Source organism: Hypomesus transpacificus, chromosome 21 (assembly GCF_021917145.1).
Source record: "Hypomesus transpacificus isolate Combined female chromosome 21, fHypTra1, whole genome shotgun sequence".
Taxonomy (NCBI): domain Eukaryota; kingdom Metazoa; phylum Chordata; class Actinopteri; order Osmeriformes; family Osmeridae; genus Hypomesus; species Hypomesus transpacificus.
In genome coordinates, this window is record NC_061080.1 from 3006377 (window position 1) to 3032228 (window position 25852).

General features: G+C 46.4%; 3 protein-coding genes across 4 annotated transcripts in view; 1 reads left to right on the forward strand and 2 right to left on the reverse strand.

The window, feature by feature from the left end:
* Nucleotides 1-25852, reverse strand: part of LOC124483458 (lectin L6-like) — a 504761-nt gene that overhangs the window by 165909 nt on the left and 313000 nt on the right. The gene's annotated exons all lie outside the window — the stretch shown is intronic.
* Nucleotides 3849-5920, reverse strand: klf1 (Kruppel-like factor 1 (erythroid)). Of its 2 annotated transcripts, XM_047043926.1 has the most exons (4): nucleotides 5552-5910; nucleotides 5333-5350; nucleotides 4345-5203; nucleotides 3849-4146 (listed from the first exon to the last, which is right to left on the reverse strand). In XM_047043926.1, exons 1-4 carry the CDS (start codon nucleotides 5624-5626, stop codon nucleotides 3971-3973), a joined length of 1128 nt encoding a protein of 375 aa, XP_046899882.1. In that variant the 5' UTR covers nucleotides 5627-5910; the 3' UTR covers nucleotides 3849-3970. The 2 variants fall into 2 exon arrangements, with proteins under 2 accessions (XP_046899882.1, XP_046899883.1); XM_047043927.1 differs by lacking the exon at nucleotides 5333-5350 and having other exon boundaries at nucleotides 5552-5920.
* Nucleotides 10530-25810, forward strand: nomo (nodal modulator). The gene is made up of 31 exons (XM_047043911.1): nucleotides 10530-10990; nucleotides 11619-11708; nucleotides 11800-11845; nucleotides 11968-12068; nucleotides 12185-12288; nucleotides 12433-12505; nucleotides 12611-12763; nucleotides 13010-13147; nucleotides 13410-13499; nucleotides 13662-13767; nucleotides 13935-14085; nucleotides 14335-14512; nucleotides 14749-14890; nucleotides 15070-15201; nucleotides 15572-15708; nucleotides 15904-15991; nucleotides 16223-16286; nucleotides 16384-16479; nucleotides 16926-17132; nucleotides 17448-17530; nucleotides 17758-17917; nucleotides 18306-18432; nucleotides 18594-18707; nucleotides 19441-19568; nucleotides 19768-19909; nucleotides 20268-20351; nucleotides 20870-20980; nucleotides 21177-21278; nucleotides 21735-21854; nucleotides 23846-23938; nucleotides 24286-25810. The coding sequence occupies exons 1-31, from the start codon at nucleotides 10805-10807 to the stop codon at nucleotides 24415-24417; spliced, it is 3678 nt and encodes a 1225-aa protein (XP_046899867.1). The 5' UTR covers nucleotides 10530-10804; the 3' UTR covers nucleotides 24418-25810.

The window sequence follows — 25852 nt, forward strand, 5'->3', positions numbered from 1 at the left end:
GGCAGAGGAAAGGGGGGGGTCAGCCCAGATGATCCCCCCCCCCCCCCCCCCCCGTGTGGGCGGGGAAGCTCCTGCAGCTGGATGTGTCACCTGGGGCCACACGGGCAAGGAAGGGTGGAGGAAGAAGAGAACAGAAGGGGGAGAGGGAGTTGTGAGGAGGTGAGGTGTGGTTAAATAGCGAAAGAGGAGCGGAGAGGCAAATCCGTTCAGAGGAAGTGAGGCAGGGTGGAGAAGGAAGGGAGGAGGGGTGGAGGAGGAAGAGAACAGAAGGGGGAGAAGGATTGGAGTTGGGAGGAGGTGAGGTGTGGTTTCAGTAGCGAAAGAGGAGCGGAGAGGCAAATCTGTTCAGAGGAAGTGACACAGGGTGGAAAAGGAAGGGAGGAGGGGTGGAGGAGGAACAGAGCAATGGAGGGGAGAGGAGAGGGAGAAGAGTTGAGAGGAGGTGAGGTATGGTGGAGGTTAAGGACGGAAGAGGCAGAGGAGTACCGAGGAAGGGAGGAGGAAGAGGGCAGAGGAGGGGAGAGAGAAGAGAAGAGGGAGAGGAGTTTAGAGGGGTTGAGGTGGGGTGAGCAGGAGGACAAGAGGACTAGCAAGGCAAAGGAATGGTGTAACCTTTTTTTTTGCAACCAAATCTTGCAAACTTAGTATGAAATGAGTGCAATTGCACAAGAACACAACCCAAAACTAGATTTAAAGAGAATCAACACATTTTGATATTTGTATAAACCCTTTATCTATACTGTCAAGATGTTTTGTTGCACATGTTCATAGACAAAGGGTGCGATAGAGCGAATGCGAGCGAGAGAAAGGGAGAAGAGGGAGGGGGGGAACAAGAGATAACGCTGTAGGTCACGACACTGCCTGTGTCCTCAAGTCCTCTTGTAATCTTTATCTCTCTCTCCCTCTATCTCTCTACCTCCCTCTATCACTCTCTCTCTTATTATCCCTCCATCCCTCCCTTTGTCCCATCTCAACTGCGTAATCCATAACCTCGCAAAAATAAATAACTTAATCCAATGAAGAAATACAGGAACGTGGACATCAGTGACCCTACCTGCCAAACCCTACTTTTATCAGCGGCTTACCATGTAGCTTAGATAGAATGGGATTGGATGGAGATATGCAAGACTTTTGCCCCACTGCCAGCATTCACATACAGTCAGCAACTACGTATGTGTCTCTGAATGTTTCATTATATGAACTTACGACCTGTCAAGAGAGCTTTGACTGTCTGTGTGCTGAATGGAAAAAAAGGGTTCCACGCACCTTAGAATCATAGTGGGTTCCACACAGGGGTGTAAGTTTGTTTTCAAATGTGGGTGGGACAGTTTTTTTAAGAACTGAGGATGCAGACATTGAATATCATTCTCTTCAAATAAAGTGGGGGGACAGATAATATAATTCATAATGTATAATGGACAATGATTATTTAATGAAACCTGCCACACGTGATGAAAGGTTCCACACACCTTAGAACCATAGTGGGTTCTTCACTAGTCTTCAGGCGAGTAGAACCTTCTGAAACCTTTTAAGAACCCCTTTCTGCTTCTCTTTAAAATCTTGTTTCATCAAAGGTTAAAGTGTCGCCTACCAAGTCCTTGTCTCTCTTGGCCTTTGACCCCTGTCAGGCTTTGACCCTGTTATGAAATCATCTTTCAGGTGAGGTCAACCTCTCCAAAAGTCTTCTGCCAGTCACTGGGACAAATAGATGTCTGGATTCGATGTCAAAGTATGGCAAAGGTGGAACCAAGGATTTGAGGAATTCTTAGAAATACTCAAACGAAAGACTTAGACGTAAGACAAACCACGTTGGGTCATTAAAAGCCCTTATCCTTATTAACTCAATCAGCTGTAAACCAAAGGTGGGTGAGGTGGGTGTAGACAGCTAATGTAGACTGCTTATATCCTAACAAAGAATATAGGGTGAATGTGTTAAGAATATGGGAAAACTTGTTTGGATTGTGAAAGAAGGGATTGCAGTACACAGATTTTAGATGTGTGTGTGGTTTTCCTGTGTGTGTGTGTATTTTTGTCTGTGAGTGTGTGGTTTTACAAGTCCGCTGAACACTGTTTGAGGTTTACAGTAGACCCTTTCAGCAATGTTTGTGTATTACTGTAATGCACAGAAATACATTGTAAGACAGAAAATAGATAGTGTTTGTGGTTGTTGTGTGCATGTGTGAATGAGTGCTTGCATGCACGTGTTAAAAATGTCGATAGTTTTTTTTGTGGGTGTGGGTATGGGTGAGTGAAAGGGGGAGGAAGAAAGAGGGAGAGAGAAAGAGGGAGTGAAGGGAGAGACAGAGAGACAGAGAGAGACAGAGAGAGAGAGAGAGAGAGAGAGAGAGAGAGAGAGAGAGAGAGAGAGAGAGAGAGAGAGAGAGAGAGAGAGAGAGAGAGAGAGAGAGAGAGAGAGAAAAGGAGAGAGGGAGAGAGCTGTGGGGGGGCATACGTGATGAGGAGCTCTGTCATCTGACATCATACGGATTAATCACACTGCGTTAGGTTACATAAGGAGATTCTAACGTCTCTCCGTGCCAAGAGAACAGCGCAGCAGCGTCGGCTGGTAACAGTAGCCTACATAGACGCACGAACCAAACCGCTGTCCATATACTTTGTGTGCCATACCCCCATCTTGTGGTCAAATATTTATTGAGCGTTAAAATCGAGCCAGACTACTTTCCGAAAACTGAATTGAAGGAAAATAACATGTAGCCGTTTTGCACTGAAAATAAGATTTATTTAAATGTGCAAGTAAGTAATTATTACAAATGGAAGAGAACATTTCGAAATTCATAAACCGCAGTTAGAATAGGCTACCTTGCGAGACGATTGAAAAAATAGCAACAGACTGGTCCGGACGAATAACCCTCACCAAGCTGGAATAACTCGCCAAAAGAAGTTTGAGCTACCTACGGAATATGACTTTTAAGACGTTCAATAGTAAAAACGTTATTTTAAAAGTGTTAAGCTATTATGTTACATCTGTATTTAAAGTCTTAAAAATAAATATAAAATTGGAAAATTGTTATTTAAATTAAGTTTGCCGTGTGGTTGAACGGAGTCATTAAATATTTACAGCCGTAATTGTTTCCTTCTGAAGCTACCTATCATAAATCCAAACGATCAACAAACTGAGCATGAAACAATAATAAGGAAAAATTCCCAAACATCTATGAACTATGTTCTATACAAAACATCTTACAGAAAAGATTAAAACCCATGAATATAGTTCCTAATCTTTTTTTTAAATAAAGTTCCCTTTTTTAAAGATATCACCCAATTTGACAACAGAGTTGACCTAACATTTGACTTGTTTGATATTTGGCCTTTGTGTCATGGGCACTCAGGTCCTTTATGTGACAACACTCAACAGAGGCCTTTTTTAGTGTTCAGTCTAAATGTCGACTCAGTGTTTACCTGCCTTTAGGTAAGTGCTGTTGGTGTGTGTGCTCTCTATTGGAAGTCGCTTTGGATAAAAGCGTCTGCTAAATGAATAAATGTAATGTAAATGTATGCAGGGCTGCCAACCTTTTCCAAAACCTTGGGGTGAGATTTGGTGCCAGGGGCGAGCTTTCGCGAGCTTCACATCTCCCCCCCCCCCCCCCCCCCTCAATGTAACTCTCGCCATGGAGTGGGGGGAGAGACAGTGGGAGTTTACACGGCTGTTTGCGCGTCAATGTTGCTTCACTACGTTAACCTGCGCATCGTCCGTTACTGTTTACAACGTCAGATTGGCTACTTGTTTGGCGTTGCCTTTTCAGCGTGAGATATACAAGGTGTGGCGTGAGAGCGTGAGAAATGGTTGAAATGCGTGAGTCACACGGCGAAACCGTGAGAGTTGGCAGCTCTGATGTATGTGTGTGTGTGTAAATGTGGGTGTGTGTGATCCCCGCTCCACGAGAATACTGTGTGTCTGTGTGCGAGACAAAAAGAGCATACGGTGTGTCTATCCCCCCCCCCTTCCAGCTCAGGCATGTCTCTTCATGTGCAGGGCCAGGTGGTCGGAGCGGGAGAAGGCCCGCTGACAGAGCAGGCACTCGTACGGCTTCTGGCCGGTGTGCTTGCGGAAGTGACGCGTCAGCTCATCAGAGCGTGCAAACTTCCACCCGCAGCCCTCCCAGGTGCAGTGGTAGGGCTTCTCCCCTAGGGCGGGATATCAAAGGTTAGCCATGACAGGATAGCAACTTGTCAAAAAAGCTAAAAAGTTGACATGGGCATATACTGTATCTAGGACCGAGATACTGAACATGCTAGAGACTGAAAATGCTCAGAACCACTCAGAACCATGTGTGAGTGTACATGTTTACCTTTGAGTCTATCATGTATGACTTTGCATATTACCTGTGTGAGTGCGAAGGTGAGCTTTAAGGTGGGAGCTCTTGGTGTAGGTCTTGCTACAGCCGAGGTATTCACAGCAATGAACGGCAGCTCTCTTTTTTGTGGTTGACCTCCGGCCGCGCTTCCCTTCCACCCCTGCAGAGGGGGCCATAGGGCCAGCCAGGTGCGTCTGCGAGTGGGGGAATTGGCTTGGGGGTTGGCTGTGTGTGTAATTGGCCGGGTGGCGGTAGAGGCCGGGGTGGAGGGAGTACCCAGGGACGTAGCTGTAGTGTCGGGGGTCAGGGGTCATGTTCGAGGCTTGGATAAACCGGGGGTTGGGGCTGGTCACCATCGAGGGGTGTTGAGGGTAGTAGTGTCCCGTAAAGTCCCAGGATTTGACCTTGTTCAGGCCTATATTGGCTCTCTCATGGTGTCTCTCCTGGTTTTGGGCAAACGGGAAACCATAATGGTCCACAGTTGGTTGCGCTTGTTGTTGGTCATTGCTGTACCCAGTGTTGTACAGTTCTGGGAGGGATACATCAATCGTTTCTATAGGGGATAGAAGCTCAATCATGAGGCTACTGGTGCCCATATGGAGCCTTTCTGGGGCTACCTGCTGCTCTGGCACCCCTCCATCTTGGTACAGTCCACTCTGGTCCAGCTGAGGAAGCTGTTGAGTGTTGTTGTGCATGGACGGATTCATTTCAGGTGATATGTTGGTCCAGTCCGACAGTAGGAGCTCCATGTCCCAGGAGACATTGCCCTCATCATCTAGGTTATCCTTTGTCATTGGCTGAGTCACCTGTTCCTGGTTCGTGTTGCCAGTTAACTGTCTCTTGCTTGGTGACTCCAGACTGAGTGAAACATCCTCAAACATCCTCACCTAGTGAAAGAAATTGCTACTTTTAACCATAATGACACATTTACTGGCTACAGTGTATCTGACTTGTTAAATCATCTTTACATTATAATATGTGTTGAAGTCATGTGACAGTAATGTGACATTCATTACCTCATTGATATTCAAACCCTTTTTATATATAAAAAAAAGAAAACACACTTTTATTAACAATTAAAATAAGTCTACATATTGTAAAAAACTAAAAAGTTTCCAAATTTGAGACTCAAACTCTCGAGATATCTCCCAAAAAATTGACAGCTTAACATTGACAAATAAGCAAAGACCGGCATTGTTGTTTTGTATTTATTTATAAAAACAAAATCAACCTACCTTCATATTGTCATTGGAGTGAAATAAGTTTGAGAAGGAGCTGAAGGATGGCAGCACAGCCTGAGTCAAGGCCATCCGATTGGCTGGATGTGAAGTCGAGTGACAGAGGGTGAGTGGCTGGGAGCTGTTTCTTTTCTTTTGAACATATGACCGTATCGCAAGGGCTCGAATTTAGTTCCGAAAACGTGTTAACGTTTACAGTGCACTTGTTGCTTATTTCTCATCCGGCACAAATGATGCTAAACTTTGAAAAATGTTCACAATGTCTACAGTCTCTTCATGCTCTCTTTTACTATATCTCCCCCCCTTTCCCCTTCTCTTATCCCCCTTTTCTCTCTCTCTCTCTTTCTCTCTCTCTCTCCCTCTCTTTCACCCCTTTCAGCTATGAACCTAAATCACTCTGTTCATGTACTTTGTGACAGTTGGGGATTGGGGCGTGTCTTAGTATGTGTGTGTCTGTACAGTAATATCACCCCATGATCTTGTCCTGCCTCCTGTCCTGTTTCTCTCAATGAAGACTGAGTTGTTCTAACCACTGTCTCTAGCACTGTACCTCCTCTGTATTTCTGAGGAATACATTCAACCGACACACCTGACTAACGATACTGACAGTCCACAAGACCAGGAAAGCCTTGAGCGGAGCCTTGACGATACAGAGCTCTGGATAAGAGTGTCTGCTAAATGACTGAATGTGACAGAGAAGTCTGTGAGAAAGTTGAGAAATACTGTCACACAATTAGAGTTCCTCATTACCATTGCCCATAAAGGTGTGTTTCTAATTGTATCAAAACAGATTTTTCTAGAAGAACCTTTTGGTATTTTCTTTTCAAAATGAGTAGTTGCTTTCCAACCAATTATAATTGTGTCTTGGTATACGCAACAGTCTCTGTGATATTTCATTCGTCTCACAATTTGGGGGAAATTGACTTAATTCACATAAAGAACTGAGGCTGTAGTCGTTGATTGGTCACTATCTCATGTTTAGTCATTTTACATTTAGCAGACGCTCTTATCCAGAGCGACTTACAGTAAGTACAGGGACATTCTCCCCGAGGCAAGTAGGGTGAAGTGCCTTGCCCAAGGACACAACGTCATGTGTACTGGCCGGGAATCAAACTGGCAACCTTCAGATTACTAGTCCGATGCTCTACCCACTCAGCCACCTGACTCCCTCATGTTTATGTTTATTCACGAGTGTCCCTGTGTTTGTGTTCATATGTGCTGTAGCCCACTGGGCCTCTACACTGTAAGCATACATTAATATAAATACATACAAACACAATACTTTGTGGGAAAAACATTGCATATAATCTCGACAAATATTTTCACATTATATTATTATCATTTATTCACAATTTTCACAACACAATATTTAATGTACAAACCATAGCAACATATTGTCATAATATAAGTTCCAGTGATTATGAATGAGTGTTTAGAATGACAAACAAACAAAAAAACACAAAACATTAAATTTTTACCAAAAAAAAGCAAGAACTGAAAACAACATGATACCGTTCAATATTTCCTCACCATTCCGAACTCAAAAGGGTAACAATCTCCACCCCCTGCTTGTCCAACTACCACGACCACGCATATACACACCTATGCCTGCTATGTGACGTGAAATTCTGAGAAAACGACCTGTGTGTAGCCAGTGATTATGTGCCGTTTAGTTATTATCAGCTTGTGCCGGGTCCCAGGAGGCCCCTGTCTCAGGACAGATAAAGACATTCTGACTGGCTGGTTGTTTCTGATGACTGACTACCATCACTGATAAAGAGACACTCTCTGACTCTGGTTCTAAAGGGGAGCACTACTATGCAAAATGAAGACTGGATGTGCTAAACAAGGACTAGTTCCCACAAGCTAACTGTGGGAGCACAACACCTCAACCCCTAATTTGAAATGGAAAACTACAATGGATTTTTCATTTAGGAAAATAATTTGAATTGATATTGTCTGGATGGTGTGGTCAGAAGGGTTGAATGGATGTGGTTTGAAGGTGTTCCAGGGTTGCTGGTACTGCTTCAATCATCTCCTGACATTCTGGAGGAGCCAGTCAGTAGACCCTCCTGAAGAAATTCTGAATCTCCTTTTTTTTGTTTCTTTTAACTCTCGATCACTCACTATCGTTGAATTTAATATTTCTTCCCAGGCATACATGAGTTGTCATTACAGTTAATGTCATCATATTTGGAAAACAAACATGACTTTGAACATTCTTAACCCCTCTAACCTGGACTTGTGAAGCTCGTTATCTTCCACCTCATGATGGTCCTCTTTAGTCAAGAACCAGAACGTAGGACCAGACCTCAAGACCAGACTCCAGAACCTAGTACCAGAGCCAGACCCTGGTAACAGGCTTCTAACATATCTACTACCATGCAAGAATAAAGATGAGAAACACATTCAGAGTGTTCAGAGTCTAAGTAGTGACAAGCGAGGAAAGCTAGAACGCACCTACCGGGCCCAGGCCCAAGGGGGCCCTATGACTCAGGGGGGCCCTATGGCTCAGGGGGGCGCCCCATGGCTCAGGGGGGCCCTATGGCTCAGGGGGGGGCTATAAAGCAGAGCCTCTTTATGAAGTTGTTGTTATTAAAAAGTCGCCGACGTTAGCAGTCGGTTCCCTAAACCCACCCTTCCTACCCCCTCACCCTCCATTACTGACCCAACTAAATGTCTAAACTCCTTCTCTCCCCTGTCCGAGGCAGAGCTCTCTGACCTCATTCTCTCTCATCGCCCCACCTCCTGTCCCCTTGATCCTGTCCCCTCCCCTCTCTTTCAAACCATCTCCCCCTCTATCATAACTTTTCTGCTCCATGTTCTAAACTCCTCTCTTACCTCTGGCACCTTCCCCTCTGCCTTCAAACAGGCCAGAGTTACCCCTTTACTCAAAAAACCCTCCCTTAACCCTGCCGTCCTCCAGAACTACAGACCGGTATCATTGTTGCCCTTCTTTTCTAAAACAATTGAACGTGCTGTATCTAACCAACTGTCTAACTTCCTTTCTCAGAACAACCTGCTCGACCCCAACCAATCGGGCTTCAAGACCGGCCACTCCACAGAGACTGCCCTCCTTTCAGTCACCACTGCCCTCCAGTCTGCCAGAGCGGCTTCCAGGTCATCCGTCATCATTCTGCTGGACCTTTCTGCGGCGTTTGATACGGTTAACCACCAGATCCTGCTCTCCAGACTTTCTGAGATGGGCATCACTGGCACTGCACTCCAGTGGATCTCATCCTACCTGTCGGGAAGATCCTACCAGGTCTCCTGGGGAGGCAAACTGTCAGGCCCACGCCAGCTCTCCACTGGTGTCCCACAGGGCTCCGTCCTTGGTCCCGTCCTCTTCTCTCTGTACACCACCTCACTTGGACCAATCATCACCTCCCATGGCTTCTCCTACCACTGCTACGCTGACGACACGCAGCTGTACCTGTCATTCCCTCCGACCAATCCGGGGATCTCAGCTAGGATTGAGGCCTGCCTCGCAGACATCTCCGCCTGGATGACTGAGCACCACCTCCAGCTGAACCTTGCCAAAACGGAACTTCTCATCATCCCGGCCAAACCCTCCAACTCCCATGACTTCTCAATCACCCTGGGATCTGCGACGGTGACCCCCTCATCCTCTGCCAGGAACCTTGGGGTTACCATGGATGACGAGCTCTCCCTCACGGCCCACATTGCTGCGGTCTCCCCGTCGTGTAGATTCACCCTCTACAACATCCGGAAGATCAGGAGATACCTGTCTGAGCACTCCACCCAGCTGCTTGTCCAAGCACTTGTCCTCTCCAAGTTGGACTACTGCAACTCGCTGCTCGCCGGTCTCCCATCATGCGCAACCCGCCCTCTTCAGAGGATTCAGAACGCAGCGGCCCGTCTGGTCTACAATCTACCCAGACGCTCCCACGTTACCCCGCTCCTCATCTCCCTCCACTGGCTACCCATAACGGCCCGCATCAGATTCAAGACCCTGGTACTGACCTTCCGAGCAGTGAACGGGACTGCGCCCGACTACATCAAGTCTCTCCTGCAGCCTTACACCCCCACCCGCCACCTACGGTCTTCTTCAGACAACCGCCTGGTGGTCCCACCTCTCAAGACCGCCCGGTCCCAGCACAAGCTCTTCTCCTGCCTGGCACCCCAGTGGTGGAATCAACTCCCCACCTCCATCAGAGACACGGACTGTCTCTCCACCTTCAAGAGAAGGCTCAAGACACACTTGTTCCGGGAGTACAATGGTACTTAGGAATGGTTTGCTGAACCCAACGCTAGTTTCCTCAAGGTTCACAATGACTCTTGCTTAGACTGTTGCTCTTGTTGGTTAGTGGTAGCTGATTTAAACTGTTGTATTCTTTTTTAGTTAATCCTATTTTTATTGCTTTCCTACAGGTACACCTGCACTTAGAGATTAATGTTGTGTAATTTTTAACTTGTTTAACTACATGCTCTTATGGTTTCTTCCCTTTAGCACTATTTTTTGGTTGTTCACAATATGTACTTCTTGTTTTTGACTACCCGCAATGCTTTGGGGCTATCTTGTTGTTATTATCAGTGACCTATGCACTTTGTGAAGCTCTCTCTTGGAAGTCGCTTTGGATAAAAGCGTCTGCTAAATTAATAAATGTAAATGTAAATGTATTAACTTTACATTTGTTGTCACATAGTATAAAAGCGTAGTCAGTCATGTAAATAACAGAGCCCCAAAAGTCCAGAAGAAAAACAGAAGGAATAGCCTAAACATGAATTTAGCCAAAACGTCCATACTAGGCCTAATTAAAAGGCTGGCTACAGCATTAAGGTTGCTAGGCTATGCCTGCGTAATTATGCCCAGCAGCTAGACAAACTAAACTAGCTAGCTAGTGCAGTGGTGACCGTTGGAAATATTTAACTCACTCTGTAAACTGTAAATCCTTACTAAATCCTTACTGTACAGGTGAATTTAGTTTGTTCTTTTTTAATGGGGGGGGGGGGGCTTTTGCGTGTCCAGGGGCACATTTTATTTTAATCGGTCCATGATTCCATGATGCAGCCTGTTAAACATTACACATCTAACTGACCAGCATATATGCACTCGCATTTTTTACATGTAACCTAACTTGTTAACCTAAGAACATTAACCATGGAACCGGATGTGGTTCCTCAAGCTCCATTTTTACCTCCACACCGGTAGATGTCGACAACTCGGCCTCAGAGTTTCAAACTGACAGACTCAGAGCTCAGCTGATACGGAACCGGAGGCAGCGTGCAATGTTCGTTCAAGATAATCGGTCTGCCAAGATGTTCCGAGTAATTGTACGGGCTGACGTGGGAGCAATCTGGATCTTGTTCGGCATATTTTGCTGCCAACTTAGTATCGTTTCGGCGGATGACATCGTGGTAGCATGCGGTGGATTTGTGAAATCCGATGTTGAAATCAACTACTCCCTGATCGAGGTGAGACTGCAGTAACGAGACGGCCTAGCCAGAGCTAGCGGCCGGATGGGGGTGCTCCTGGACTGACAGTTTGAATTAAATACAATAGCCTGCTAGCTAGTAAAGCAAACTCATTCAATAGCCAGTTTCACAGCATGATCATTTCACGATTCCCGAATGCACCGCTACTGTACAGTACTGACTGTTCGGGCATTGTACACTAACTGTATGACCAAAATCGTTGTATATTTATCATTTTGACCCGTGTAGGGCTAGCCACTATATCATTTTAGATACGTCAGACAAGACCGCAAACAAATTGTACAAACGGAGACTATGTATTTTTGTTCGTTTTAAATATGAGCTACATTTATAGCTATTTATAAAGCAAGGAATACTTGACATTTAAACATCCTTGCTGCATGGCTGCCCACCCTAAACCCCTCAGTGCTGACGAGGTAGCTAGAGGGGACCTTTCACAGTTAAAGCTAATAGGATTAGCTAGCTAGCTCTAACTTGTCAAATAATCTAAGGCTACACATGGCCTCCCTACTACTAAGAGCTAAATGACAGCTGGTGTTGGTGCAACGCAGATAGCTTAACATCAAGTGCATGTGGGTTCGGCCTTTAACACGCTCTTTTTCCTTAGATAAAACTCTACACTAAGCAAGGGTCCTTAAAATACCAGACAGACTGCGCACCCTTCAATGGCTACTTCATGATCCCTCTCTACGACAAGGTAAAATCACGAGAAACAAAGCTTATTGCTGAAAACGACTTCCTGGTTAGTCATTGATGGTTGCTGATGGTGTACTTCTGTCTGTTTGCAGGGGGATTTTGTACTGAAGATTGAGCCTCCACTTGGGTGGAGCTTTGGTAAGAGGATCACAACCATCACCAGTGTTATCACATTCATACTATAATCATTCCAGAAGAATTGGCATTGGGGGGGCTTTATGCATTGTTACCAGTATTTCATGTGCGTGTTGTGTCCATAGAGCCCACCAGTGTTGACCTCCATGTGGATGGGGTCAATGACATCTGCACCAAGGAACAGGACATCAACTTTGTCTTCACCGGTTTCTCCGTGTCAGGAACGGTGCGAGACAAACATTTGCGAGACAAACTTTTTTGTTGTTGTACGTTTTATACGTGTACATTCTGTCCATGGCTTTTTAATGTGTGTGTGTGTGTGCTCTCGTGTGTGTGTCCTAGGTTTTGAGTAAAGGGCATCTCCTGGGCCCGGCTGGAGTGGAGGTCAGACTTAGCAGAGAAGGAACCGAGGAGAAACAGACTGTTCTCACACAGGCTGGTGGAAAGTAAGAGAACCGGTCACTTGTGTCCAGACCAGTGCTAGTGTTAGAGAAGTGACCTTGTAGCTAACTCATACAATGAATGTATGGTGCATGGTTGTATTTAGAATGACCTTTCAAACAATGTTTTTTTTTTTTTTTTTCATGCAGGTATTCTTTCTTCAAAGTACTTCCTGGAAATTATGACATCACGGCATCCCATCCATCCTGGACTCTGGAGCAGGTTAGCATTTCCGTTTTTGCTTTTCATCCAAAGCTACGTCCCAAATTTGGTGACGTCACACTGCCCCAACGGATCGCACAGACCGCTTAACCTTCTCCTCCGCAGAGCACCACGTCCGTGCGCGTGTCCAACGCCAATGCCCCGGCCGTGGAGCCCCTAGTGGTGGGAGGGTACGACGTCGCAGGGGAGGTGCGAAGCGACGGGGAGCCGATGAAGGAAGTCACCTTCCTCCTGTACTCGGCCAGCGTGAAGAAAGAGGTAGACTTTCCATACATCCATCTGTCTTTCTTTCGATTGTTGTTATTATAATTTTTTTACGTCTTACCTGAGGTATTTCCTTCATTTGAACAAATGAAGCCATTTTAAATAAATTTAAAGCCGAAGGTCGGAGTTCTTGACTCGAAGATGTCGAGGTTGTAGATCACGGAATATGTATGAGAGGGTAGGCGTGGGTATTTGGGACCCTGCAACAATCTGTCTCACCCCGTCCCTCCCTCCTTCCAGGATATAAGCAGCTGTAGCACGACCCCGGTTGAGGGGGCTGAGTCCGGGGACGACTCCCTGGTTTACCTCTGCAGCGCCCCGTCCCAGGACGATGGCACCTTCACCTTCCCCTCCCTGGCCAGCGGGGAATACAGCGTGGTAAGTCGTCCCAAGATTGCCGCCGCCTTTTTCACGCTGGACGATAAAGAAAAAATACAATGTTTTTGAGCGGATGGCTTCCAAATAGCATAAATACCACCTCTTAGTCTCATTGTAACTACACATGTTATTTTCTAAGGCCCAATGCTTACCACATATCTCAGAAAATGAGTGTATATGTTTTGTTTGATATGTATTCCTTTAGAAGGCCCTTGTGTTGAGAACTAAGACAAGGTGTCTCGTCTCTTTGTCTCTTTCTCAGGTGCCCTTCTACAGAGGAGAGAGAATCACTTTTGATGTGGCGCCCTCGCGCATGGACTTCCGAGTGGAGCACAACAGCTTGAAATTGGAGGTGAGTGGTGGAGGACTGCTTCCTGAGCTAGGTGTTTCAAAGCCAGGTTACCTTGTTGCATCTGTCTTACACGGAAGGACTACGTCAAACAAATGATATCATTTGAGGTGATGGGGTTATAGTGGCTTTTGTTTCATTTTTCATTTTCCCTTTGCCTCTCAGCCCGTCTTTAAAGTCATGGGCTTCTCCGTGACCGGTCGGGTTCTCAACAGCCAAGACGGGGAGGGGGTGCCCGACGTCACGGTAACCCTCAACAACCAGATCAGAGGTAACCGTGGCAACGCGAAAACGCCTTTTCCAGCTTTTTCCGCAAGGTCAAACCCGTGCTTGCTTTGAGAGTTTGCGGCCGTTTGGCATTCTCTCGCTGTCTCACGTCCTTTCTTTCCTTTTTATCTCTGCTTCTTAAATTTTCCCTCTCTTTTTCCTGTGTCTAAGTTATGACAAAGGAGGATGGTTCTTTCCGTCTGGAGAACATGACCGCCGGCACTTACACCATCCGCACCCAAAAGGAGCTCATGTTCTTTGAGCCAATCACGGTCAAGATAGCACCCAACACGCCCCAGCTGCCCGACATCATCACCGCTGGGTGAGCCAATCATCTCCATGGAATATCTAGTCAAGTGTTATTAATTCTGTAACAATACTAACACTGTTCGACGTTACGGTATTGAGTTTGTGCACCCTTTTGGAAAGTAACTTCACATTAACATTGACGTAGTATAATAAATATTTGTTGTTGGGAAATGGATCTACGTGAACAAATTCCTCTGCTGAAGGAAAGATGCGCGACTTGAAAGAAACGATTCCGAACTCGATTTGATAACGCCGGTTCCAGGTTCAGCATGTGTGGCCAGATTGCCGTGAGCCGCCTGCCTGAGGGCTTGAAGCAGCAGGGCCGCTACAGGGTGACCCTCACCCACCTGGGGCAGGACCAGACCGCCGGACGCACCGTCGACTCCGACCAGCAGGGGGGCTTCTGCTTCCAGGCCAAACCCGGGGATTACAGCGTCCAGGTACAAGAAGGCCACACACACGTCCTGTTTTTAAAAAGGCAGTCACGTCAGTTGGTGGCCGTTCCCATTGTAAAGGGATTCCTGTCTCCTCGCATTGGGCTGAGGGTGTATCCAACTGTGTCGTTCCGAAGGAGGCCTATCGACTTGCATAGGCCTCTATATTTGAGCATGTGTTGTAAGTGTACGGGGCTGTCGGTGGTTTGTTTCTGCTTGACCTTTTCTCCGTACCCTCCCAGGTCACCCTCCCCGAATCGGAGGTGAAGGCCGGCCTAGCCCTGAGGCCCCAGTCGCTGGAAGTGTCCCTGGTGGACAGGCCCCTCTCCGACCTGCTCTTCACCCAGTTCATGGCGTCCGTCTCGGGAAAGGTCTACTGTCTGGGTGAGGCGGCTCTCCCGCCACAAATTGCTTTCTAATCTGTGGGAAACACTGAAGTAACACAAGTGCATCAACACAACCCCACAGTGCATGACGTATTCCCAGTTAGCAGGACAGCATAATCAGCACTGTGCCCATTATCTTTCCGTGGCGTTGACCTCGCGACCTCCTCTCCCCCGCAGCGTCATGCGAGGACCTGTCGGTGACCCTGCAGCCGGTGAGCCGCCAGGGCGAGAGGAGGAGCGTGCCACTGTCCGGGACCGGCGAGACCCTCAGCTTCTCCTTCGACGATGTCATGCCCGGCAAATACAAAGGTTGAGAGAGAGAGAGAGAGAGAGACATTGAGTCCTTTGTGACTCAACGTGGAGGCGTTTTTTAACCTGTTACTCTTGCATCACCTTAACTGCCGTGTGAATATGTATCTGTACAGCGCCTCCCTTAAACGAATTCCTACGTTTACTTGTGTGTCATGTATCATAGAGTGAGTCTTAATATTTGACATTGTATGAAACACCTTTTTATATCCTTTTTTTTTTGCTTGAGAAAAAAAAAAAAAAGCAAAAGCTGAAAAAAAGGTCACTTTGTGATATCCAGAAACTCAATGCGGAATTCAGTGTTGTGTGCAATGAATGATCCTCAAGCCTAACCCCCCCCCCCCCCCTCCACCCCCTGTGGTCTCTCCAGTGAGTATCTCCCACGAGGAGTGGTGCTGGAAGCACAAGTCAGTGGAGGTGGAGGTGCTGGACGGAGACGTGCTGGGGGTGGAGTTCAGGCAGATCGGATACATACTGCGCTGCTCCCTGTCCCACGCCATCACCCTGGTCAGTCGTGTGTCTGTGTTAGCGTGCCTGTGTGTGTCCGTGAATGTCCGTGTCTGTGAATGCCCATGCAAAACGAGCACACGTTCCTAGTTCTGACTCTCTCGTTCGCGAGCTGTCGACCTCTCCCAGTTTAAGGCGGTCTCTCTCCAACCAGCTGTCCTTCCTCCCGGTCTAAACCAGTCTCTCTCCTGACAGGAGTTCTTCCAAGATGGCACCACGCCGGAGAACGTCGGAGTCTACAACCTCTCCAAGGGAGTCAACCGCTTCTGCCTCTCTAAGCCCGGTAAATTCATATCTCTGTTCTTATTCTCTGTCTGTCCCCCCCCCCCCCCCCCCCCCCCCCCCCCAGTCACACTCTTACTCCAGTCTTCTTTCCTCTCGCAAATCTTCCTCTATTTTGTCATCAGTTTGCTTCTCTTCTCCGCCCCATGAAATCGAAATAAAGAATGCAGCGTATATATGTTAACCTCAATGATGCGCTTGCTTAACATTCACCTCCACTCCGGGTTGCCAGGTGTGTACAAAGTCACCCCCCGCTCCTGCCACCAGTTCGAACAGGACTACTACACCTATGACACGTAAGTGCTCGTTTGACCCACAATTGTGACTGCAGAGGTTGAACAGGAAGTTTGAAGCACTGCCATAATCTGTTTCCGGGTCATTTTTCCCACCCAGGTCGGCCCCCAGTATCCTGACCTTGACGGCGGTCCGACACCACATGACTGGCCTCATCACCACCGACAAGATCCTGGACGTCACCATCACCATCAAGTATGAAAACGTGCCTTTCTGAAGCCTCTTAGCTTTTTCCATTCGATTTATTTAGACTTGTTCCTCATGGAGACCAAAAATATCAACAATGCATTCTGAGGTTGAGGTGATAAGAGGCTCCCGAAGGAATAAATGAACTGAAATGTTCAAGTCAGGAATAAAATAAAACAAACGTAGGCAAGTGCCCCTGACTCCTATTTAGTTCTAGCCCTGCCCAGTTTTCTCACACTCCCGTGAAGCACTCTTACGATCGTGCCAGGCTAGTCTTCATACCTAAGAAACGAGCTCACAGCCTATCGCCAACGAACCATCGCAAAAAACAAACACTCGATTGGATCGCCAACCTCCCATCGGTACTCCCCCACCTCTCCCTCCACCTCGGTGCCTCCACCCCAGCTTACCTCCTTCTCCATCAACCCGCCCCCCCCCCCCCCCCCCCACGGCAGGTCGTCCATCGAGAGCGAGCCCGCTCTGGTGCTGGGGCCCCTGAGGAGCCAGGAGGAGCAGAGGCTGGACCAGCAGCTGCAGGAGATCGAGCTGCGGCGTCTGGAGAGGGAGCGGCGAGCGGCCGAGGAGGGGGCCAGCCCCCCCGTCCAGGAGAGGGCCGACGAGCTGGTCGGACCTTTCCACTACGAGTTCTCCTACTGGGCCAGGTGGGGGACCGACCGCGTGGGATCGAAGCTTGAGTTTGGAGCACAGCTGCTCAGACTCGTGTTTTCATGTGTATACATATATATTTCTTTAAACTATTATTCCGAAATGTGTACGTAAGTGGAATGTTTAACATTCCAAAATGGTTTGAATGCTTTTTGCGTTTTGAGCTTAGTTTGCAGGTCGATGGAATGACAATGTGCTCCGAAACCAATTTACAGGCATAACCGCAAACGGACACGGGCTTGTTGTGCTGCGTAGTGTGTTTACCTTTTCGTGTCAACCGTTTTGTCCATTTTGGGTGTGCCTGTTCTCAGGGCCGGGGAGAAGATCACGGTCACTCCCTCCTCCAAGGAGCTGCTGTTCTACCCACCTGAGGTTGAGGCCACCATCACTGGAGGTAAGAGTGTGTGTGTGTGAGATTCTAATGGGCTTTTGTCTGTCCTCTTTAGGTGCTTATATTCTTTTGCCAGTGCTTATTCTGTGTGTGTATCTGTATATCTGACCATGCCCCTCCTCCTCCAGAGTCATGTATCTGACCATGCCCCTCCTCCTCCAGAGTCATGTATCTGACCATGCCCCTCCTCCTCCAGAGTCATGTATCTGACCATGCCCCTCCTCCTCCAGAGTCATGTCCAGGCCGTGTGGTGGACATTGCGGGCCGGGCCGGCCTCTTCCTGGTGGGTGGCGTGTCCCCGGAGCTCCAGGGAGTAGAGATCTCCATCACCGAGAGGGGGGCCGCCGCACCCCTCATCACCGTGGCAACCAACGAGAACGGGGCTTACAGGTGAGAGAGAAGGGTTAGGGCAGTGGTTCCCAACCCTGGTCCTCGGAACCCCCTGTCCTGCATGTTTTAGATGTTTCCCTCCTCCCAACACACCTGATTCAAATGAATGGGTCGTAATCCAGCTCTGCAGAAACCTGTTAACGACCATTCATTTGAATCAGGTGGGTTGGGAGCAGGGAAACATCTAAAACATGCAGGACAGGGGGTCCCGAGGACCATGGTTGGGAACCCTGGCACCAGCTAGTATTGGTTGCTTGCCCATGCATGCATGTGTTTGCTTTGTTAAAAATGTTCAGAACTTATTATAGTATTAGTATTGTTTCCTTTGCCAGTATTTTGTTGTTGTCAAATATCCCCTTTTTCTCTCCCTTGTTCTCCCTCCCTCCAGTGTGGGCCCCCTGCACAGTGACCGCCTGTACGACATCAGCGCCAGCAAGGAAGGCTTCGTCCTCAGCCCTGTGGAGGGAACCCAGGGAGACTTCAAGGCCTTCGCTCTGGCTGGGGTCACCTTCAAGGTGACGCACAAAATGATCGCTCTGCGCGCTGTCTCCCGACAATGTCAATATCAAACAAAAAGCACTATGTTTTTGCCTCAAAAACCATTGAATGAGACTTGGAGAAAGAGTGAATTCTTCTTGTTGTTCTTCCTAAACGTGCCTCTCTTTGACTCCCTCAGATCAGGTCCGAGGACGACGTGCCCCTCTCAGGCGTCCTCCTGTCCCTGAGTGGGGGCCAGTTCCGCTCCAACCTGCTGACCCAGGACACGGGACTCCTCTCCTTCAACAACCTGGTGAGCCCCCCCCCCCCCCCCCCCCGCTTGATAGCCCGCTGTCTGCGCTTCCGTTCGACGCAAACGCGACCTCCCTTCCTTCCTTTTTGAGGAAACTGATTTCGTAAGACTTTTGTGAGAACCTCACGGGTGTTTTGAAACTGCTCGGATCCATTCTTCCCTCAGGTGGGGTTTACCGATCTGACGGTTAGGTCTGGTCTGAAATGGGAGGGAGGGAGTGGGAGAGGGATGAAACAAGGCAGGAAGAAGGATTGCGACTGTAGAACATTTGTTCAGGATCTTGACCTTTCGACAACATCACAAATAAAAACCATGCGCATCCTTTTTTAAGAGTTAAGAAGGGAATCTCAGGAGACCCAAGCATCTTAAAAACAACTACAAACGTAAAAGCTAAAAGTAGAGTACCGTGGCGTTATTTTCAACAAAGGATTACCTTTTTTCCTTTTATTTTACGGCATGCTGTAGTTTTTTTGTGCAAAATACAAAATGTACAAAATGTGATTTGCCCGCCGGTTATTTTCTTTAATCCCAAATAAGCACAGTGATAATCATGGCTTGTAAGACACCCTGTTGGTAAAGCGCTTTAGTGTGGTAGAACAGAGCAATTAACCTTTTGGCTATGATTTAATGGCTTGAAAGATAGATTCGTGGATGAACGGATTTGTGGACGGTTAGATCCATACATGAACGAGGAAATGGCTTCATCACTTTCCTCTCCTCCCCTCTTCCCCAGAGTCCAGGCCAGTATTACTTCAAGCCCATGATGAAGGAGTTCCGCTTCGAACCCGCCTCCCAGATGATCACTGTGGAGGAAGGAGAGAACCTGAGCATTAACATCACCGGCTTCAAGACTGCTTACAGGTGAGTCCGCTGCTTGGAACTCCAAATAGATGGGGCCGCCATCAACAAACACAAAATAAAAGAATCCGTAGACTTGTAATGTTCCAGCACGGTCGGTTCATTTCATTTCCTGCTCACCCGATTCCCAAAATGGCCGCCCCTGTAACCGGACATCTTGTTGTGCCTCTCTCGTTTTTGTCTTTTCGTGTCGTGTCTGCAGCTGCTACGGTGCGGTGCTGTCTCTGAGCGGCGACGCTGAGCGCGACGTGGCCGTGGAGGCGGTGGGCCAGGGCGAGTGCAGCCTGTACAGCGAGGACACGGTCACCGATGAGGAGGGACGCTTCCGTCTGAGGGGCCTCCTGGTGAGTGCTGGGAGGACGGCCTAGCGTGTGCGGACCCCGTGCTGGGGTGAATCTGGGTAGTGACTGAAGTGTGTACTCCTAACAGCTGCTTAGCCGTCATTGTATTGGTCAAGTCAGTGATGGTTTAAACGATGGTATGCGTAGTCCCTACTTTTAAACTATACAAAAATCTGCTTTTTATATTGCAGGCATATTTAGCAGGATGCATACCCATGTATCTGTGTGTATTTGGATCAAATCATATTCCATTGAGGAGCATCCGTACATTTCTGAACTTTGAATCACTGCAACTAAATTCTCACGAGTACGTTTCAAAATGTATTGTCATCTAATTGCTCATGTTGCCTTTACCCCACAGCCCGGCTGCAAGTACCTGATCCAGTTGAGAGCGGAGGGCAACGACCACATTGAGCGAGCCCTGCCTCAGCACAGATCCATAGAGGTTAGGGGGGGAATTATGTTACATTGTTAGCGCTAGCATTAGCATATGTAGCATTAGCATGCCATTTGTGGAAAGAAGGAAAGAATTCACAATCAGTTCACACCTCGAATAGTACACCTTGCCTCTTTAACAAGTTGATTTCTTTGAGGTTCTTTACAAGCCTGAGCTATTTGGTTGCTTATATAGCAATCACTCTGCTATTCTTTTTGTTCCTTTGCACCAGTAAATGACGCAAAAAGGATTTGAGGTGATTAGTAATACTAGTATTTTGAAATGCAGTAAGCCCCTGTGCATGACTAACTGCATGTGTAAAACCTTTAATCTTTGGGGTACGGGATACCATTTAATTTCATATTATTTTTATAGCATGTGACCTATGTTCTTGCGTACCTTGATACTGATTTTTTTTCCTCTTTGTTTTTATTATGTTTAATTTTTCCTTTTTCTCTCGTGTTTATTTTTTTTCCGCTTTCTTTTTGTAATGTTTTATTTTTCCTTTTTCTCGTGTGTGCTGGCAGGTTGGAAGCAACGACATTGAAGGTGTCAACATTATTGCCTTCAGGCAGATCAATCAGTTTGACTTGAGTGGGAATGTTATCACCTCATCAGAACACCTGCCTACTCTCTCTGTAAGACACAAACCCACACCAATTAGATTTCACATTACAATTATAAATCAGAAGTGGCTAAGTTAAGTCACATCCTAGTTGTTAATCATCCTCATAAAAAGAAAACAATTTATTTCGCTGAAATTGCACATGAAATCTTCTTTATGGACTTTGATGCCGACAGGTTTGATAGATTGACGGTATTTGCCCTTTGCAGGTGAAACTGTACAAGAGTGACAACCTGGACAACCCCATCAACAGTGTGTCTCTGGGCCAGTCCTTGTTCTTCCACTTCCCTCCCCTTGAAAGAGATGGAGAGGTACGTTCACAGCTGGCTCTGCCAACACTGAAAGGAACTTGTGCCGTGCCCATTGGCGATGCACACTAGTGCAGTGCATCTTGGGGGTGAATCAAAAGTGTTGTGTCTGTTAGCGGCTCACGAGCTCCGTGGCTCCATCCACCGGTTAATTTTCCTTTGTCCAAAATGAGCATCTCTATCGCAAACTGCTTATCCAGTGACTAATACAGTGACAACCATACAGCCACCAATTCTAGAAAGAATCGAGCTATAGACACACAACACAACCAGACAGAGACTCCTGCCTTTTCTTGTTAGATATTCAACCTAGGACCCAAATATTTGGGGGGAATTATACCAAAGCTATACGTAAAAAAAAAATATATATATATATATATATATATTTCTACCTTTTACAATATTTCTCTGATTAATTTGTCTGATTGGGTCTCTTTCTGTGCGTCTCTCTCTCCCCAGACCTACGTCCTGATGCTCTACTCCACACTGTCTCGTTCCCAGTTTGACTTCAGCCTTCCCCAGGTCTCCTTCACGTCCTCAGGCTACCACAAGCATGTCACCCTCACCTTCAACCCCAATGTAAGACACCTGTTCGGCAGCCAGCTGTGTGTTGTTGACGCTAGGTTTTATGCAGTCTTCAAATATACGACACAAGCAGAAGGGTGCTTCTGGTCGTGTTTGTTGGGTTTCGAGCCATGCTAAAATGTTTGTTAAATGAAGAACCGAAAATCGAAAAGGTCCATTTCCATCGGTCAAGACACCTGGAACCCAGTTTCTAAAAGTCTAGTGCCAAAGTACAAACACATACATGTTTTTAATTTTTATATACAGTGCCCTCCAAAAGTATTGGAACAGTGAGGCGAATTCCTTTATTTTTGCTGTAGACTGAAAACATTTGAGCTTGACATCAAATAATGAACGTGAGATCAGAGATCAACGTTTCAGCTTTTATTTCCAGGTATTTACATCAGGATCTGATGCACAACTAAGAAAATATCACATTTTGTTTGAATCCACCCATTTGTCATGTGATCAAAAATATTGGAACAGATATACTTAAAACATATTTAAGTGAATAAGACTTAATATTTAGTTGCAAATCCTTTGCTTTCAATAACTGCAGCAAGTCTGTGACCCATTGACGTCACCAAACTTTTGCATTCTTCCTTTTTGATGCTTTCCCAGGCTTTCACTGCAGCCTCTTTCAGTTGTTGTTTGTTTTGTGGGGTTCCTCCCTTCAGTCTCCTCTTAAGCAGGTAAAATGCATGCTCTATAGGGTTTAAGTCTGGAGATTGACTTGGCCAGTCTAATACCTTCCATTTCTTGCCCCTGATGAACTCCTTTGTTGTTTTGGCAGTGTGTTTTGGGTCGTTATCTTGCTGCATGATGAAGGCTCTGCCAATCAGTTTGGTTGCATCTTTCCTTAAATTGGCAGACAAAATGTTTCTGTAGACTTCCGAGTTCATTTTGCTGCTGCCATCATGTGTTACATCCTCAATGAAGATTAATGAGCCCGTCCCAGAAGAAGCCATGCAAGCCCAAGCCATGACATTGCCTCCACCGTGTTTCACAGATGAGCTTGTGTGTTTGGGATCATGAGCAGTTCCTTTCTTTCTCCAAACTTTAGCCTTTCCATCACTTTGGTAAAAGTTAATCTTTGTCTCATCAGTCCATAAAACTTTGTCCCAGAATTTTTGAGGTTCATCTCTGTACTTTTTGGCAAATTCCAGCCTGGCCTTCCTATTCTTCTTGCTAATGAGTGGTTTGCATCTTCTGGTGTAGCCCTTGTACTTTTGTTCATGAAGTCTTCTGCGAACAGTAGATAGTGATACCTTCACTCCTGCCATCTGGAGGTTGTTGCTGATCTCACTAACAGTTGTTTTAGGGTCTTTCTTTACAGCTCTTACAATGTTTCTGTCATCAACTGCTGATGTTTTCCTTGGTCTACCTGTTCGACGTCTGTTACTAAGTACACCAGTAGTTTTCTTCTTCTTCAGGACATTCCAAATGGTTGTACTGGCTATGGCCAATGTTTCTGCAATGGCTCTGATTGATTTTCCATCTTCTCTAAGACTCACAATTGCTTGTTTTTCACCCAAAGACAGCGCTCTGGTTTTCATGTTGTATCTTACCCAATCTGAACCTGAGTGTAGACATTCAGTGGTATTTATTGATTGAATAATGTATGTAATAGGACACACCTGGGCAACAAAACACACCTGTCAGTCACATGTTCCAATACTTTTGCTCACGTGACAAATGGGTGGGTTCGAACAAAAAGGTGATATTTTCTAATTTGTGCATCAGATCCTGATGTAAATACCTGGAAATAAAAGCTGAAACGTTGATCTCTGGTTTCACATTCATCGTTTGATGTCAAGCCCAAATGTTTTCAGTCTACAGCAAAAATAAAGGAATTGGCCTCACTGTTCCAATACTTTTGGAGGGCACTGTATATATATTTTGTAACGATGTGCACATATCCATGATGGTATTCAACGCTTACCATCAGTTTGCCAAACGACATATGTGAGTTTATTGGCGTGAGCTCCCTGTGTGTCCCCCTACAGCGTAAAGTGCCTGACCAGGACATTGCCCAAGGCTCCTACATTGCCTTGCCCCTCACCCTGCTGCTCCTCCTGGCCGCCTACAACCACGAGAAGGTACCACCTCAGCGCTCTGCACCCCACCCTCTCCACTCCAAGCACTCTCGGCTTGTGAAACAGTAATGCAGTGAACTATTTAACAGATTGGAGGAGGGGCGAGTTTGCGGCCACATTGACGCATTATGTAGCTGGATAGAGGTAGACACATTGAGGACACCAAGTCCAAGACTTGTTTCAATTAGGTGTCCCAACTAACTACCTTGCATTTTTCACAGGGAACATTTTTATTTAATTTTTCCACAGTAAACATTTTGCCGTGTCAGGTGCGGGTTACTATTTGATTGTAAAAGTCAGGCTAAATGATGCTACGAGATTTCAAATGAAAGTGTCTCCCCTCCCCCCAGGTGATACCCCTGCTCCTGCAGCTTGTGAACCGTCTCCAGGGCGTCCGCGGCCTCTCCCAGTCCGGCGGAGACAACGCTGCCATGGACGAGGCCAAACGCCAGGCCAAGAGACAGAAAGCCAGGCGCACATAGGATAGAAACCACTAGAAGGGCGTGACACTCAAATCCCACACTCGCACCCCTAACAGCGTACACTACTTTTGATCTTGAATTCTGTGGGGATAAAGCTGAGAAGTAGTGTACTTTTGAAGGCGTACAAGGTTATTGTGGGGTTTGAGACCCGAGCCGCGCCTTGATGAACTACAGACGGAACAGTACCCTCGCCCACAAGCCCTTGCATCAGCCAGTAAGACCATCGTTGTGCGAAAAGGAGTCCATTCATTGGCTGTTGCGGCACGCTCAAAGGAAAACTTGCTGGCGTTTGCGTCAGCTCTGGGACTCCCATCACGTTCTAGAACATACACAGCTTTTGTGGGATTGTCCATACTGTTAATGAATTTGAGCCGTTTTTTGTATTTTGTAATTTGTTAACATTTTGATTCTTATTTCATTATTTTGGTCAATAGGGCAACTGGGCACCATATCTTAGGTCTATATAACACTGTCACTTACAGAAACCTGAGTAGCAATTTGTAACATCCAAACATGCCATGGCTTTGGATCCAAACAGCCAAATTGTCAGATTCGCCAACAAGCCATTTCTTTTTTTTCTTTTTGATTTTCCTCTCCACTTGTTAAAGCTGCGTAAAATAATTGTAGTCTTACCAGTTGTGAATGGTTATAATGGTTGTGTTTGTGATGGAGTTTTATAGAGGCTGGGGTTGCCTAAAAATAAGACGGTTTCTGTGATGTGGTTTAGGTTTGTCTGCTCAGGGAGGGTGGGGGTGGGGAAGGGTCTGAAATCATGTGGTTTATCAAAGAAATCGATGAAAGCTAGACTTTTGGTAGGGAAAGCTAAGATGGCTCGTTAAGTTTTCTTGTTGATTAATTTATTAACATATATTTGTCTGAGTTGATGTGAGTGATTGAACTGTAGTTTTCTTTTACAAGCATTTTATTTTTGAAAAAGAATTTGTCAGATTCAAAGTCTAAGGATTATGGGAGCCATTGCTTGTGTGTCTAAGATATGGCATGATTGATATTCAACTATCACTTATCGTACCATGCTTAAACTAACATGGCCGATTGAAGATAAAAAATGATAATTATGTGGGTGATAATTACTGAAGCGAATGAATTGGGTTTCTCTGCTCTACCACTCGATAATGTGAAGCACTGTGAAAGATGGAGGGCTCTGTTTTTTTGTACGCGTGATTCATCTGTTCTGTTCACTTACGGCCAATTTTTAATAGAAAGTTGGAAGAAAAAGCCCACGGCTATTTACCAAGTCGAAAGATAAGCCAATTAGGCCATGGTCGGGGAAAAGGAAATTGGATGGGGGGGAGGGAGGTTGAGAGGGCTGTGATTGTCATTGGTCAAAATCTGTGATCTTTTGCGACGATGAATATAGTCTGACTGAAAGGAATTCCTGTTACTTGACTTCATCTTTGGGGGGCAGTGTTGGGTT

Bases quoted from the DNA above. Each gene is read 5' to 3' on its own strand.
- klf1 (XM_047043926.1), bottom strand. From the start codon at position 5,626: ATGGCCTTGACTCAGGCTGTGCTGCCATCCTTCAGCTCCTTCTCAAAC. The intron at 4,147-4,344 runs GTAATATGCAAA...ATCCCGCCCTAG, and splicing joins TCACCTTCGCACTCACACAG to GGGAGAAGCCCTACCACTGC.
- nomo (XM_047043911.1), top strand. From the start codon at position 10,805: ATGTTCGTTCAAGATAATCGGTCTGCCAAGATGTTCCGAGTAATTGTA. The intron at 13,500-13,661 runs GTGAGTGGTGGA...TTTGCCTCTCAG, and splicing joins ACAACAGCTTGAAATTGGAG to CCCGTCTTTAAAGTCATGGG. The intron at 15,202-15,571 runs GTTGAGAGAGAG...TGGTCTCTCCAG, and splicing joins CATGCCCGGCAAATACAAAG to TGAGTATCTCCCACGAGGAG.